The following is a 15,822-nucleotide window of genomic DNA, read 5'->3' as shown; positions in this document are numbered from 1 at the left end:
ACATAACTTATACACATAAGTTATTATAATCAAAGATCTTTGCTAACTTATTCTAGACAAACTTGTAAATCTAAAAAATATGTTTATAGTATATAGAAAAAAATTGGTAGGTTACTATAAACTAAAAAATAAAAGAGAGAGAGAATGAAAAAATGAGAAGAAAAAAATTATATAATATGCTAATACACGAGACCTAGATGACTCGTAGACACAATGTCGTGATAATAAGGACAAAAGAAAAGGAACAAGTGGGCCATGAGAAAACCAATACTCCCGAACTTATGGAAAGAGAGGAACAAGCGCATTTTCGACAACACTTTAGAAACATTGTGTCAGTTAGCTGCGAGGATCAAAGATGACATTGAACAGAGAAAGAGAGCGCTTGGCTAGGAGGGGTTTCCTTTTTTGAGTGGGCTTTCACTGTTTGTGCCCACAGGACGTGTATTATTCCCTCTATCTGCTTGTGCATAAACTTTTTTCTCCCCTATCTTAATTGAAAGACAGAACTCCTGCTAAAGTTTAAAAAAACATCAATACTTCCGGGAGTATTTGCGACCTATCGTGCTGCTCGCGGTCACGACAACTTGCTTCCCTCATGGCGTGTGGACAGTGGACTCATCTCGTGTCGGAAATCATTCGTTTCAAGCGAAGAGACGCAGAAATGGAATGGACCTAAACGGCGCTTAATCAATTGACCCAACAAGACACTGAAGTGTGTGTCAAGACAACTCTTCCAATGTATAAAACCTGAATCTTAACCACCTTAATTAATTGTAGTGTTCGGAGTTAGGGCCGGGGCCTAAATGTTAAAAATAAGAAACGGCAGTGGTAGCGTTCCGACGCATGGACGGGTGTCCGCGCCTGCACTCGGTCTCCCCCCGCGCACCTGCATCCCGCCCCCGCCTATGCAGGGCCCGTGCCGCTCGACTACACGTGGGGAATCCTCGCTTGCACTCCATCCGCTTCTCACGTGCATGCACACGCCCAGCAACTGCAGGCGGTGACTATAGCAGGTGGCTACGCAGCATCCAGAAGATGGGGTGGGGACGGCGCATGCCCAGACGGCGTCGGGAGGAGGAGGAGGAGACACGGAGAAGGTGAGGCAGCAGAAAAGTGATGACAAAGATGCAACACCCGATCTATTTTTTAAACATCCGGATGCAACACTTGCAACATACGTCTGAAAGGCACATAAAATATATGAAACATGCATATGAAACACTAGCTGCAGCACCAAATCTACTTTTGAAACATTCAAATGAAACACTTGCAACATATGTATGAAACAGCTGAAACACTCGAAACATAACACTTGCAAAAAACACCTGAATATACTTGGAAACCATTTGCAAATATACGCAACATCTAGATAAAACACTTGCAATATATGTGTGAAAACTTATGCAACATCTAGATGAACACTTGCAAACATACGTCTGAAAAACGAAATGAAACATTTGGAACGTACGCTTCAAACATACGCGTATAGCCATTGCAACATTCAGATATACTTTTACAATATCAAAATAAAACACTTGCAACATCCAGAACGGAGGCATAATCTTGCAATATGGGCTTTGCTTGGAAGAACGGAGGCACGCCGCCGCGGAGGTCGACGGCGACACATGGAGCTCGTTGTGCGGCAGCGGCCGGACAACTTGTTGGCGTGCGCGGCGTCACACGAATCTCGTCCCTCTCGCCTGCTTGCTAGAGCATCCGTCGTGGAGCCTCGTGCGGCTCGGTGGAGGCGGTCGTGGCGCGTGGGCTGGCCGCAGCGAGGAGGCAACGGTGGTGGAGGCGGGGCGAGGCAGATTAGGCCTGGTGGGGAATGTGGCGCGGAGGAGGCCGCAGGGGATGGGGCACGACGCTAGGGGACCGGCGGCGATGAGGCAGACTGGGGTGGGTGGATGGGCACGACGACGCAGGGAGAAAACGGCGCAGCGAGCATTGGGACGCGCAGACAGGACGAGCAGATAGAGTTGTTGGATGAACGGCGCGTGCGAAAGTGAGCGAAGGGATCATTAGCGAATAAGAAAAATTGAACGGCTAGGCTCCTACGGTGGACGGGAGGACAGAAGAGATGTGAGTACCGGAATCGTTCTAACTAAACCGGTGTGCAAATCTGAACCACCCGACACGATCTTTCACCTCTCCTTTTTCTTCCCCTGCAAATCACAAGAAGTCGTTGCATCGGGCTGGACTCTTTGACTGCCCAGTCGCAGTGCGTTGGCGGTCTTGCTCCCGCATGCCTGCCAACACGCGACATCTCGCAACGGTGCTCGCTCGCCACGTTCGCCGCCTACGCACAGGCCGGACCGTCACGCCAGGCTCGAACAGCACGCGAGACGTGTGGCCACACCCCGTAAATGCCACGGACAACGACGTCACCAAGTAAAAACAACCGCCGCGGCCGCGCGCGCCCGCAGATCCGACCGGCGGAGTCGTCTGCCGGCCGCAGCCACGGTCTCAGACTCTCAGCCACGGCCCACGGGTTTGCCACCCCCGCCCGCGCCGCGCACGAAAGCCGCATGGTCGCTGACGCGGCAGGCCGCGAGGCCCTCGTCGTCCCTCACCCACCCGCGTCCGTCCGTCCACTGGAAAGCGCCAGAAAACACACACAAGCGAGGCGCGAGACCGCCCGCCCGTCGTCCCCCGGCGCAGGCAAGCAAAAGCAGCCACGCAAAGGAACGGCGTCCCGGAACTCGGTTCCGTCGGTTCCCCCACTTCGCGTCCCGTCCGTCCGTCGCCTCCTTTCCCTTCCTCCATCCACCGCCCTCCCCTCCCCTCCCCTCCCCTCCCGGCCCCCGCCCCCGCCCCCCGCACACGGCACAGGGCACGCGGATCTGACCAAACCGTCGAGGAGGCCCTCTCCCGACCGCGGCCGCCCGCGCGCAACAACCTGCTCCGCCTGTCCTGTGGCATCGGCTTCCAATTCGACCGATGCGCCCGATGGAGACGGAGGAGGAGGACAGCGGCGGCTGGGACTTCCTCGACTGGCTCGGCCCCGACACCTCCACCACCGTCTTCCACCTCCTCGACGACCCCGCCGACCTCGCCCGCGTCGGCGCCGTCTCCCGCTCCTGGCGCCGATTCGGTACGCTCCTGCCCCCAATTCCCTGCTATTGTCCACAGTTGGGCCGGTCGCTGAGCTCGACGCCTCCGCTGTTTTTCCCCCTTCTCATGCAGTGATCGAGAACGGATTCAGCAAGCGCCTGTGTCGGCGGATATGCCCGGAGGCCGCCAGCTTCACCCGCGCGGTCGTGGTGACCCGTTCGCCGCCGCCCGCCGCGTCCGCGTCCGCGTCCGAGTCCAGCCAGGACGCCGAGTGCAGGGCCCGCGAGGGGGAGCACGCGGCCTACTCCTACCTCCTCGGCGTGCTCGTTTCCGCCAAGCCGGCCATGGACCTCATCATGCGCTGCGTCGGCGCCTCCAGCACCGACTTCTTCCCCGACGAGAGCATGGAGAACACGCTCGTGCCGCATGAATGGGTGAACCACCGCCACTCCTACTGGTCCAGCGGCGGCAAGGACGACCCCGACGCCCCCGAGAGCTTGACCTACAGGCTCTCCTCTGATCTCTGCCTGATTGATGAGATCAGGGTGCGCCCGTACAAAGGTCCGTGGCAGGGCGCATGCGACTGATTTAGGCTGTCGGGAAGTTTCGAATGCATGCCACAATTAGGTAGGTTTGCATTGCATTTCTGGGAGACTGATCATGTGAATTTCATTGCTTGTTTTGGTCTCGTTTTTGTTCTGCCAGCTGCTTTTCAGAATGGCCATCCGATTTACTCTTCCAAGGCGGTGAGAATCCGGCTGGGTCATTCCAAGCTTGATCCTGGAACAGCGACTTTTGTTTCGGCTGAGAATGAGAACCTGACAGCTATTGCTGATGAAAACTACACGTGGACATACACGTCGCCAGAGTTTCCTATGCTTCAGGCTAGTTAAACGCTTCTCTCTTGACTTCTTCCCCTCTCTAGTTGACTGTTCTACCCACCAGCAGCTTCTTTTAAGATGTTATCCGACACAGTAAAGCTATACTTTATTACGTCCTATCGTTATGAGTTCATTCCTCAGGAATTGCCACACTTTTGAGAATTTTAGCGATCTGTTTGGAATATACTACTAGAGATATCATTCTTCATTCATCCCCTGTGCAAGATCGGCAAGTGCTATGATTGGTTTTATTACAGTTTTGAATAGAAATCTGAACCTTCCGGTCATTATTGTATTCACTTTCAAAGATGGAACAGGTTAGGTTTAAAATTATTTAGCACTAATGCACCATTGCAGAATAAGAAAATGACAATTCAGTCCACAAGTTGGTGTTGTGCCTTGTCTATCATTTTGTTTTTGTACAGGCCTGGTGCAAGCGGTAGAGTCTTACCGCCTGTGATCGGAAGGTCCCGGGTTCGAGTCGCGGTCTCCTCGCATTGCACAGGCGAGGGTAAGGCTTGCCACTGACACCCTTCCCCAGACCCCGCACAAAGCGGGAGCTCTCTGCACTGGGTACAATAGTATAAGTATCTCACTGGTCAAATAGTCTAGACAAACGGTCTTGGTACTGAATATCCAAGCATTGTATTTCTCTCTCCTCGGTTACAACTGAAATTCTTCAGGTGGGCCGCAATTCAGAATCAAATATGCACTTCCGATAGACTGGAAGCTCGAGGGTGGCCAAACCATAGAATTTTCCTACTCTGTCGACAAGATTTGGAACAGGGCTGTTTTTTTTTTGTTTTAAGAAACAGGAGGGGTAGCCTCGTACTGGTTAATATTTATATTAATAAGACAAGGAAAAAAAGTTGTGTCAAAGTAACAGAATTTAGGAGACAAAAAAAGAGATAAAGAAGATACAAAAGATCACAATTGGTGCTCTTGCCATTCTTCTATAAAAGGTAAAGTATTTCTTCTTCGCTCTATGGATAACTAGAGCAAACTCTTTCTTGAAGAAAACCCAACAGTTTGATATAGACGGCAGAATCCCTTGAAAGGTGTGGTCATTCCTTGCGACCCAAATGCTCCAGCTCATTAGTATGATAATTTCCATGTAGAAAGGGGCTCCCATTTGTTGTTTGAAACATTCCAGAGTGACAAAAGGTTCAACCTCAGTGTCAACACTAAGATTAAGACTGAGCCAGCAAGCTTGCGCGAAGTCACACTTCAAGAAGAGGTGTTCCAAGGTTTCCTCAGTAGGTTGGGTGCATTGGACAATCATAAGAGGGCCGCATTTTTTCAGAGATTGCAGATTCACTAGGTGGCTGTGGACTGAAATCGTGTTTTCGAGTGCTGCAGAAAAATAAAGATGAGGCAAGCCTGTGGATCGCGGCAGGAGCAAAACACCTCTCTTGTTGTTTTTATCTTTTTTAACCTGAGCTTCTCTCCTGTTTCTCGTTGCTCATTTGTGTGCAGCTGTTTTGTTGCTAGGCTCCAGCCTTTCTTGTAGATTCTTCTTGTACAGTGCCCCAGGACTTCCTTTCTTTTTAATATATTTAACTGGCAGCTCTCCGCCGATTCGTTTTACTGAATGGATGATTTGGAAACTTTACTGACGCCATCTTATTTTGGGGTGATAGGAAAATGTGTTGCAAACCTTCAAGCTTCCGCGCCCTGCCCTTTGCATTGGTGGTATAGTGAAGATTGAACTTCTGGGGAGATTACAGAAACAATCTACAGATGATAGGTATTACATATGGTGAGTTTTCAATCTTCTTTTTCAGTGTTGGTTGGTCACCTGTTTTTTCTTCATGGCTCTCTTCGCACACAGTGACAATGTCACGATTCAGTTCGAAGAAGGAAACATGCATGGGCTTCTAATTTGTTATATAAATTTTGAGCTTGCATATATGTACAGTTTCAAGCTGGAGTAGAACTAAAGGAGTGTGTGCTACTTATTTTCACTGCTGCCTAAAAGTAGTTTGTCTACAGAACAACATTTTCTATGTGGTTTTGATAATCTTTCCTGTAATATTGTCTTCATCCTTGTGCCAAAGCATGGTTTATGTATGGCTTGTGTATGTGCAGACACATGCCATCTCTGATGGTGAGATTTCTTTGTCAGCAGCTTATAAAGTAGAGTTTGCTTTCTGTAACACGTCTGAAGCATTTCCTTGGATATGCATCATTTCGGCGACGCTAACAGCTTTGTTTTCTTTTTGCGCGTTGACAGTGTCTGCCATGTCCAAGTGATGGGGCGCTCGCTTTCACCAGATTTAATGATAGACATCTCCGATCCTGCTGATTACTCAAACCTCAAGTATTTGCCGGGTGCCGGTAACTTGCGCCCAGAAGACCTACTGAGCAGTGACGCCAAGGAGGACTCATCGGACTGGCGCTCGCTTGTTTCTAGGTACAGGCAGGTGAGGGAACTGGCGATGGTGTATATGCTTCTTGGACCTGTGCAGTTTGTAGATGAACAAGACGAAGCTGAGGGAGACCTGCTGCACATGTTGTAGGCTTTGTTTTCTCTGAACCGGATCTTGTGTATCCTAATTGAATGGAGTTTGTTCTGATAAATTTAGCGCAAAAAAGATTTGTGTCGTTGTTTCAGTCTAGTGTTTTTTCAGCTCTGCTTGATCTCGATCATGGCAGAGACAAAACACTTTGCAAATAGCGCATTCATATTTTGGAATTGGAAGTATTCCCCTATATTTTGCAAATAGATCCTATTCTGCACCATCATCATGATTAGTAATTGCGATCTGTTGCTTTTCAAATGGGTAACGTACAATTTTTTTTCAACCTAAAAGACACACTCGGACCGTCGATACGAGGTTTCGTAATTCAGGTTTGATGAAAAATACACTTTACCCTTTTTCAAGTAAACCCCTTTATTTTGCAAACGCCCCTAATTTGTATCGCGTTCCGAGATTTACTTTTCGTTATTAGGATCGACGTACCCGTCGGCCGTCGGCAATGCACAGCTATCAACTGGAGCCATGAGTGCTGCCGCACGATGGTCACCAGTGCGACGGAATGCGAGCGTTCGGCGAATGGTTGTCACCGGAGCTGGTGCCGAAAGGACGTGCGGCGGCCGCAAAAGTCTTTGGCAGGACATGTTCTTCGGAGCAGCGCTAGTACCCCCGATTCGTGAATTTGTCTATGGTACAGTGCATGGATGCTCTCCTCCTTTACTGTTGAGATTGGAGTGTCTTGTCGTTAAATTCCGTTTCTGCTGAAAAAAGGGATTTGGGCTGGGCTGTTGCAATGCAATTTGCTTGAGCTCAATCTTGTGCACTGAATTGACACCATGTCTAGAGAAATGTAGGCTGCATAGGCCTCCACTCCACATTGCCATACGCAAGCTGAATTACACAGTATCGGCTACAAAGTAGAGTCTCCTTTTCTTGAAGTGCTGATGGAATTTTCTTCTGAACAGCATGCGCCAATGGAATAGAATCTGATTCTTGACCACTCCATTCATTGTTTTGCTTGGGCTACCAACAGCTGTATATCCATGTGACCTTTTCGTGACTTTTCCTATGTATGATCTCCCCCCATGCCTTTTAATAAAATTGCGTTCATTAGGTCAGTGGCGAAGCTACAGGCAAATGAACCCTGGTGCACTGCTTAAGTAACTTACACAACTTTATTGAGACATATGGTGAAAATAAGGCGTTGAATGGCAAAAAAAAAAAAAAAAAACCCTGGTGCCTGTGCACCAGGTAACTTCAACGTGGCTTCGCCCCTGCATTAGGTAGTGTGCATACAAAATTCCAGACCTCCTCTGTGCATCCTTTATTTTTCAAAACTGTCATTTTGGTTGCCATGTCAAATGATATCTACAAGAACTTCTCTAGGCCATAAATCAAGTTCTGCAAAAACAGGGAAAAAATAAAAAGAAAAAGAAGTGCCTTGTTAGCAAACCAGAGAGTGAAGCGACCTTGTGTAAAAAATTAATGAATCCCAGTTACCTTCAACCGTACCACCTTCCGTATTGCCAGGAGTAGTCCTGGCATCAGGCATTGAACATTTGCAACATCATGCCGTAAGGTGTAAATCTGAAAGTGTTGATCGAGTAATGTAGTCAATTAAGTGTATTATTTTTCAGTGAAACATATCAGTCGAGGTTACCAGTACCTCTCCTGGGCATGAGAAGTTGATTGATGTGCTGGAAACGAGACCAGGGAGAACCATACTATGCACACGCACTCCGTCTTCCCCAAGCAGTTGGCCTCTGGCCTTTTCCAAAATACTAGTCAGTCGGTTGATTCTCTGTACAGGTGAAAAAATAGCTACAAGTGCACACAAAGGAAGATGCTGTTTCTGTAGCACTCTAGGAAGGTATATGATTGCAAACAGTACATTATCTTTTGTCCACACTTACTGGACTGCTGGAATCCATATCTTCCCTGTTGTATATCTGACCAAGATCTGATATGTTATTTGCAATCTGTATTGCATCTTGCGAAGGCAGATCCTGTCAATGCCAAAATTAGTATATCAGTCTGCAGATCCCTGATGTCATAGGTTGACAACTTTGTTTCTTTTGGCATTTTCATTGTTGCAGGGCACAAATTGTTAGCTGTGACAAATGGTTTAAACCTCTCAGCAACACTTCATACCGATGGGTTTGGTCTTGATTCCACAATCTCAACATTGCTGTAGTGGAATGAGGCCTGTATAGCAGCTTGTTGAAGGAGCACAGAGCCAATTGATAATGTTGGTGCAACCAAGCAACCCTAATTAGGAAACCACGTCATAAGTTGGCAAGCTTAAATGGTAATGCCGGTGTAAATTTCAGAAGTAGCGCGACGGTGACAATTTACCATGCTTGCCTTCTCGCAAAATGCTGACAGTTCAGTTACTGTATCTAACTCAATTTTAGGAACGTAGACAACGCTGCTTAAACCAAACGCCGCTGCCTGCTCATAATAAACCATTTCAAAGAGACAAGCATTATTGCTATATTTGATATCGAGTTCCCAACATGAAAAAGCGGTCGTTGTAGAGTCTACTCTAGACATGAGTAGGTCGATCCTCCTGAAAAATTAGCTGGTTAATTTTAGTCGTCAACGCCATTTATTCATGTTTGTCTCTGTCGTTGTCAGGATCGCTGAAATGCATTCCTGACGACCCCCTGATTTAGTTTGGTCCTTAACTCCCCTCTGGGACTTTCGATGCGTGTGAAAACAAACCATATACAGGTTGAAAATTGAAATAGCAGTATTTATTTAGCTTTGGACTTAAGCACCTTGCCATTGATTGTATGCAGCTTAGATATCCTTTTCTATGTTGTAGGTGGGCAATGGACATACCTGCTTTACATTGTCGTAAACAGCTGAAGGCTCGCTGAAATCGACAACCACGCCAGTTGCCCTCGACTAGAAGAACAGACAGTGCAGTTAGCCCAAAGATGTCCTGAAGAAGGCAGCCTGCCGGGGAATGCACAGCCCCGAGCGAGGTTTGTACTGTACCTGTGCTATGGAGCCCAGAACCATGGTGAGGTCGTTCAGCACAGGGATCTCCAATGGCTCGTCCGTACCACTTATCTGAAGCACAATGCCAGCATTTACAGCTCGTATGAGATAAATATAAAAGGGAAACAGGACGCTGAACTGAATGAACGGTGAGAAGAAGAAACCTGTCCTGCGTCCTCGCCAATGCACTGAGAATCGATCGCCCCTGCGAGCTCCATTCCCCTAGCCTTGCTCACCGCAAGAACGGCCGTCCTACCAATCTCTTTCGTGGCCCCAACGATAACAACCTGCACACAAGCAGCAGGCCTTGCCCTCAGGAGGAAGCTAGCGGTGGCAGTGAGAGAAGCCGGCTAGCTTTGACCAAGAACACAGACCGTGCACAGTGATGGAGTACCTTGATCGTGCTCTGGGCCGCCGCCGGCGGCGGCGTTTGCTGCACGGAGCAGAGGACCTTCGCTGCAGCATTCTTCCTCCTCGCGGTGTTCCCGCATGCTCGGATCCGAATCGGATGGCATAGGGAAACCATCTTGATCGAGGTGGTGCTCGGTCAGTTGTCACTCGTCAGTGTGCGCTTTGCCCTCCCGTTTGCGTTTTCCAGTGTCCTGGCCTTATCTTATCTTGTCTCATTGTCTGGAAGCGAGTGGCCTCAAGCCATTTGGCTTATCTGCGTAATACCAGCTTCTTGAGTTGGTCCCCGGCCTTGTGCCTGTTTTTCTAGGAGTACTACCTACTAAGCAGTAGGTTAGGCTAGCACTGATGCAACTCTAATTGAATGCATTCTGGTTTAAAAGAAAAAAAAAATACATGGAGTGCATTCGGTGTTGTTGCGTGTACTCTAATCTCTTGTCTTGTGTAACCAGCTGTTCCGTCTAATTTATTGTGAGTCGAAAAACACTGTTTTAACTAAAATAACAAACTAAAAAGTATAGATTATTAGACAAGCGAACAATGCCTCGATGCAGGTAGCACACTGACTGGATGCGCTGTCAGGCTGGCATTGACCAACGTTCATTTGCCCTGCTGCTGCTGCTAATGCCATGATGGGTGTCGTCGGGCTATATATCGGTACAAGGTCGTCCAAGCTCTCGCCGGCCGGCCGAACCGAACAAACACAACGGACAGCAGAGAAAGACGACGGCCGGAGATAGATACGGAACCCAACGTGCAGTGCAGGCTCGGGGTGAGAGGGATTTGTCGGCCGGTAGCACGCGTACGTGACCGGCGAGTGAAGTGATGATTCGCAAATCCTCCCGGGCCGGTCACTCTCTGTAGTGTCCACTTGTACAGCAGCCCTTCTTCCCTCTCGATCAGGCTCTCACACACACACGAGCGGAGTGGGTTTAAAAGGCACCACCAGCTCAGTTCAGTTCATCTGCTGGGCTTTTGATGATTGCAGCCTTGATCGCAGCTCTGCTGGGGCTCTGCGTCGCCGTCGCCGTCGCTGCAGCGGAGAAGAGACGTCGGCGAGTCGGCGGCGCCGGAGACGACGCGGCGGCGTGGGCCGGACTAAGCCAAGGGATTGGCCAAGGTAATGCCGCAAACTCCGCTTGCATTTGCCCGCGCAGCTGTGCGGTTCTAGTTTCCGGGCCTTCTGGGCTTCTGGCAATACGCTTTTGTGTCGTAGCTAGATGGAACAGAATCAGCGGCGGCTGCTGCTCGTGCGTGGCTTTCTTTGCTTTGCTTGGGTTCCTCCTGTTTCGTTCGTCTTGGAAGCCAAGCATCATCCGCTTTCGCGTGCATTCGCCTTTCTACGAAACCGCATGCTTCGCTAGGGGCACGATACGGGCAACACAATTCTTCTTTTTGATGAAACGAGCCTGCTCTTTCTGCATGATTTTTTTGACGTTGGTGGAATTAATCCCGGGAGATTTTAAACCGATCCACCGAAACATTTTGAAACGAGCTAGTACGTTTTCCAGAAATGTGGGCCTAATCAAATTCTGTGTACCGTAGGAGTTGTGCTCTGCCAACTTATGCTCCATTTGGAATGAGATTTTTTTTTCTGTTCTTGTGTTATTCCTATAAAATTGAACTGATCTCTATAAAACCTTTGCATAATTCTATAAAGTTCATGTGTTTCCAAACAGTGCGAGGAAATGACCCGGCACAAAGTCAATATAAAGAGATACCTACTGTAGTCATTTTTGTCGGGTGGATCAGAATAAGGCCCGTTCGTTTCTCTTGTAATTTGTACTTTTTAGCTTTTTTTAAGTCAAAACAGCCCATTCAACTGTGGCTTATTACCTAAACGAACGGGCGTACGAGTACGTAATGGTAACTCTGCGTTGGATCGCCATCACCCACGGATTTTAAAAAAAGTACTGGCAGCACAGTGTACTTTGCTGTAGAATTTTGGTCTTTTCTTGTAGGGGTGGCCGGTAATTCCGGCACCGGCAGGCGTGATGCTACTAGGCTGATAGCGCTCGGTCAGGCAGGCAGACACACGCCTGACGCCTCGGTAGTCGTCTAGTCGACCACCCACCAGAGGATGACCAGAAGCGAAGCCTAGGGCGCCGCCCGTCTCCTTCCAAACCCCACCCGGGCTCGTCTCCATGACATTGACACGCGGGCCCTGCTCGCCTTTGGATGCGCACTCGAGTGAGCCGCCTGACCACCCAGAGGACCAGACCCAGCCAGCCAAGCCGAACGAACCCGATGCGCCTCCGTGGACTCGGTCGCTTGCGTTGCGCCGCTGGCCGATTCGGGAATCGGCACCACGTGGCTGACAGCAGGACCCCACGCACCACGCCGCCTCCCGCACTGCGCGCGTCGGTCCAGTTGCCACGGCGCCCCACTCGCGCGTTATTTATTGGGCTGGCCAGACCGCGGTGAGGTCGCTGACGCGCGGGCCCCTCGACAGTACTCTGGCCGTTAATGATGGGGTCCTCATGGGTTCCGAGATCGGGAATGGTTTAACGCCAGCGTCGCACGAGCGCGCTCTCGCTTTTGCCTCTGCGTCGTGACGGCGTCCCTCACCCACCCACCCACCTACAGTACCTCTGTGTAATTAAACTACTTTTACGCGGTTAAACTACTTTTACGCCGCTCTTTCCTGCTCAGATAAATATAAAATAAATAAAGCGAGTGGCCGTAGCTGTAGAGCTACAGCAGCGGTTGCGTCACAACACGAGCTGCCAAATCTTGCTCCTGTCGCCAAGGTAAAAATCTCACCCTGATCATGGCACGCCGCATGGGTGAGAGTGGATGAGTGATGGCCAATGCTTCTTTTCTAGTACTACTGCCGTGACACTGTTCTTTCCCCCGAATCTATCCGGATAGCGGCAGCAACCTCTGCAATCAGCAAAGCCGTCCGTCTAGGTAGTATTAGGTACGCAGTGGCAACTGTCAAGTGGTACGTATATGTACGCACGTGTGACTGCCCGGCGCTCGCTTCAGCAAGCACTGTAGAGAACAGTGACACTACGGCTACATGCGGCAGCGATTTTTAACGCTTGCATTTCGCAGACATCACGACCTCTCGTCATTCGGCCTTTCGTTTGCTCGTAAATTTTTAACTGGAAACAGTATTTTTCTCTCGTACAAAACCAGGCAGCAATAAATAATACGAATAAATAATCTACGTATGGCCTCTTACATGATTAATGCTCCATTAATAAACAAATAGGCCAGGCACAAGAAACTGGAAACGCAGACGTGGTTCCTGACGACAAGACCCCCTCGTAGATCCCCGTGCCGTGATGGCACTGGCATCGGCACCCCCGAACGGAATTGACATTCCACCCAACACGATCGAATCGCCAAGCAGATTGTTTTTAGGAAGAAGCAGTAGGAGTAGGCTCATGGCTACCGGTATCTTTCCACGCTGCAAATGGCGAAATGCTACCACCAGTAGCCTCCTAGTTGTTCGTCTGCTCAGTAGAATAATAATAATACTCCAGCCGGGGATGATTCCTTCTACCCCAGCCGCTGCATGCTCGTTTCTTCTCTAGTGTTTGTTCCCCGAGTGTTTCTTTTTCCAGTACTGCTCCTTTGCTCGCTTCCTCCTCTCTCCTCGCCAAGCCAACCACCCCTCCGTCCCTCTGCGGATTTAGCGTCCAGTGTCTTGCTCGGACCACTGAGCTCTGACCACTCTCTCAACCACTCCAGATCACGGCGGACACTGGTGCATCAGCAGCAGCAGCAGTTGCAGCGGAGTCCAAGAAATGAGCTTCCGTGGGGGCGACGAGGAGGAGGAGACGGCGGAGGAGCTGCTGGAGCGTGTCCGGGGCATGGTGCCGCCGGCGGCTGCGGCGGCGCGGGCGGCGCGCGGGTTCCCGGGCCGGTGGAAGGCGATCGCCGCGAAGCTGGACGCGCTCCCGGCGTGCCTGTCCGACCTGTCCAGCCACCCTTGCTTCGCCAGGAACGCGCTGTGCCGGGAGCTGCTGCAGTCCGTGGCCGCCACGCTAGCCGACGCGGCCGAGCTCGCGGCGCGGTGCCGGGAGCCGCCGGCGGACGGGAAGCTGAGGACGCAGAGCGCCGTCGACGCGCTGTCCGGGAGGCTCGACCTCGGCCTCCGGGACTGCGCGCTGCTCGTCAAGACCGGCGTGCTGTCGGACGCCGCCGGCCCGTCCCCGTCCACGCCGGCGGAGGAGGCTGCGGCTGCGGCTGCGGCCCCGTCCGTGGACGTCCGGGAGCTGCTCGCGAGGCTGCAGATCGGGCACGCCGAGGCCAAGGGCCGGGCCGTGGACGGGCTGCTGGACGCGCTGCGCAGGGACGAGCGGAGCGTGCTGGCGGCGCTCGGCCGCGCCAGCGTCTCCGCGATGGTGCAGCTACTCACGGCGTCGGCGCCCGTGGTCCGGGAGAAGGCCGCCACCGTCGTGTGCCAGGCCGCGGAGTCGGGCGGCGCCGCCTGCGAGGCGCTGCTCGTGACCGAGGGCGTCCTGCCGCCGCTAATCAGGCTGGCGGAGTCCGGCAGCCTCGTGGCGCGCGAGAAGGCCGTGCTCACGCTGCAGCGCCTGTCCGCGTCGTCGCCTGACGTCGCGCGCGCGGTCGTCGGACACGGTGGCGCCGGCGCGCTCGTCGAGATCTGCCAGACGGGGGACTCCGTCTCCCAGACCGCCTCGGCCGGCGCGCTCAGGAACCTCTCGGCGGTGCCGGAGGTGCGGCAGGCGTTGGCGGACGAAGGAGTCGTCCGCGTCATGGTCGGACTGCTGGACCGCTGCGCCGTGGCGGGCGCCAAGGAGCACGCCGCCGAGTGCTTGCAGAACCTCACGTCCGGCAACGACGGCTTGCGGCACGCCGTCGTGTCGGAGGGCGGGCTGCGCAGCCTGCTGCTCTACCTGGACGGCCCGCTGCTGCAGGAGCCAGCCGTGAGCGCGCTCCGGAACCTCGTGGGCGCCGTCTCGCCCGACAGTCTCGTGGCGCTCGGCGTGCTGCCGCGGCTGGTCCACGTGCTCAGGGTCGGGTCGATTGGCGCGCAGCAGGCGGCGGCCGCGGCGATCTGCCGGATCTCCAGCTCCGCCGAGATGAAGCGCGCCGTCGGCGAGCACGGCTGCATCCCGCTGCTGGTGCGCTTGCTGGAGGACAAGTCGAACGGCGCGCGCGAGGTGGCCGCGCAGGCGCTGGCGAGCCTGGTGAGCTGCCCTGCCAACGCCCGGGAGATGAAGAAGGACGACAATTGTGTGCCCGGCCTGGTGCAGCTGCTGGACCCGAGCCCAGCCAACACGGCTAAGAAGTACGCCATCGCCGGCCTCCTCACGCTCTCGGGGACCAAGCGATGCAAGAAGGTTATGGTCTCGCACGGCGCCATTGGGTACCTCAAGAAGCTCTCCGACATGGACGTGGCCGGCGCCAAGAAGCTGCACGAGAGGCTGGAGGGCGGCAGGCTACGTAGCATGTTCAGTAGGCAGTAGCACCTGTAACTAATAACAACCTTGCCTTACAAAAATTTCACCCCCGCTGTATAGAAATCAAACCCAGTTTCACACTCTGTATGAAATGAAATGTCTGTTCAAGAACTTCGCCTAATAATTGTATCTTTGTCAAGATCATCCGTGCAAATTTGTACATCTGTTACGGACGTGCGGTATATTATTACATTTAGAAAATTTTGTTAAGCTTTATTATTATGCTCCGACTTGGACATCTGGTGAAATTTTTCTTTCAGAAACGCACTTAGCTCCATATGTCCATGCTCACATCTGGGGAGCTACAATTAAACTCTTGGGCAGCTGTGTCTTGCGGCTGAGTGAAACTAGAACTTTTTTTTTCCATCCAGAGGAACAACAATATTCCAACCGAGAAAACTATTTCAAATTTAGAGATGCATAAAAAAAATGTTAAAAAATGAAAAAAAAATATTCCGCCTTCACAACAAGATTGTTGGATTTCCAATAGAAAATTGTTCTACAAGAAAAATGTTTCAGGATTACAAGAAAACGGTTCCAATCACACAAGAAAAATAT

General features: G+C 51.4%; 3 protein-coding genes across 7 annotated transcripts; 2 read left to right on the top strand and 1 right to left on the bottom strand.

The window, feature by feature from the left end:
• Positions 1 to 2,611: 2,611 nt before the first annotated feature.
• Positions 2,612 to 6,643, top strand: LOC136450500 (F-box protein At4g00755-like). Of its 2 annotated transcripts, none has more exons than XM_066450973.1 (5): positions 2,612 to 3,094; positions 3,187 to 3,615; positions 3,760 to 3,938; positions 5,576 to 5,682; positions 6,169 to 6,643. In XM_066450973.1, exons 1-5 carry the CDS (start codon positions 2,941 to 2,943, stop codon positions 6,452 to 6,454), a joined length of 1,155 nt encoding a protein of 384 aa, XP_066307070.1. In that variant the 5' UTR covers positions 2,612 to 2,940; the 3' UTR covers positions 6,455 to 6,643. The 2 variants fall into 2 exon arrangements, with proteins under 2 accessions (XP_066307070.1, XP_066307062.1); XM_066450965.1 differs by having other exon boundaries at positions 2,615 to 3,094; positions 5,576 to 5,694.
• A 214-nt stretch (positions 6,644 to 6,857) lies between these two features.
• LOC136450513 (dihydrodipicolinate reductase-like protein CRR1, chloroplastic) lies at positions 6,858 to 10,226 on the bottom strand. Of its 3 annotated transcripts, none has more exons than XM_066450986.1 (10): positions 9,813 to 10,223; positions 9,583 to 9,705; positions 9,416 to 9,490; positions 9,257 to 9,322; positions 8,768 to 8,863; positions 8,564 to 8,680; positions 8,326 to 8,418; positions 8,079 to 8,180; positions 7,913 to 7,999; positions 6,858 to 7,813 (listed from the first exon to the last, which is right to left on the bottom strand). In XM_066450986.1, exons 1-10 carry the CDS (start codon positions 9,942 to 9,944, stop codon positions 7,781 to 7,783), a joined length of 924 nt encoding a protein of 307 aa, XP_066307083.1. In that variant the 5' UTR covers positions 9,945 to 10,223; the 3' UTR covers positions 6,858 to 7,780. The 3 variants fall into 3 exon arrangements, 2 of the variants coding, with proteins under 2 accessions (XP_066307083.1, XP_066307092.1); XM_066450995.1 differs by having other exon boundaries at positions 9,793 to 9,917; XR_010758372.1 differs by lacking the exon at positions 6,858 to 7,813 and having other exon boundaries at positions 8,079 to 8,175; positions 9,813 to 10,226.
• A 202-nt stretch (positions 10,227 to 10,428) lies between these two features.
• Positions 10,429 to 15,465, top strand: LOC136450489 (protein ARABIDILLO 2-like). Of its 2 annotated transcripts, XM_066450953.1 has the most exons (3): positions 10,436 to 10,699; positions 10,827 to 10,946; positions 13,526 to 15,465. In XM_066450953.1, exon 3 carries the CDS (start codon positions 13,582 to 13,584, stop codon positions 15,268 to 15,270), a length of 1,689 nt encoding a protein of 562 aa, XP_066307050.1. In that variant the 5' UTR covers positions 10,436 to 10,699; positions 10,827 to 10,946; positions 13,526 to 13,581; the 3' UTR covers positions 15,271 to 15,465. The 2 variants fall into 2 exon arrangements, with proteins under 2 accessions (XP_066307041.1, XP_066307050.1); XM_066450944.1 differs by having other exon boundaries at positions 10,429 to 10,946.
• The last annotated feature ends 357 nt before the right edge of the window (positions 15,466 to 15,822 follow it).

Source organism: Miscanthus floridulus, chromosome 1 (assembly GCF_019320115.1).
Source record: "Miscanthus floridulus cultivar M001 chromosome 1, ASM1932011v1, whole genome shotgun sequence".
NCBI lineage: Eukaryota > Viridiplantae > Streptophyta > Magnoliopsida > Poales > Poaceae > Miscanthus > Miscanthus floridulus.
This window is presented reverse-complemented; position numbering and strand designations above follow the sequence as displayed.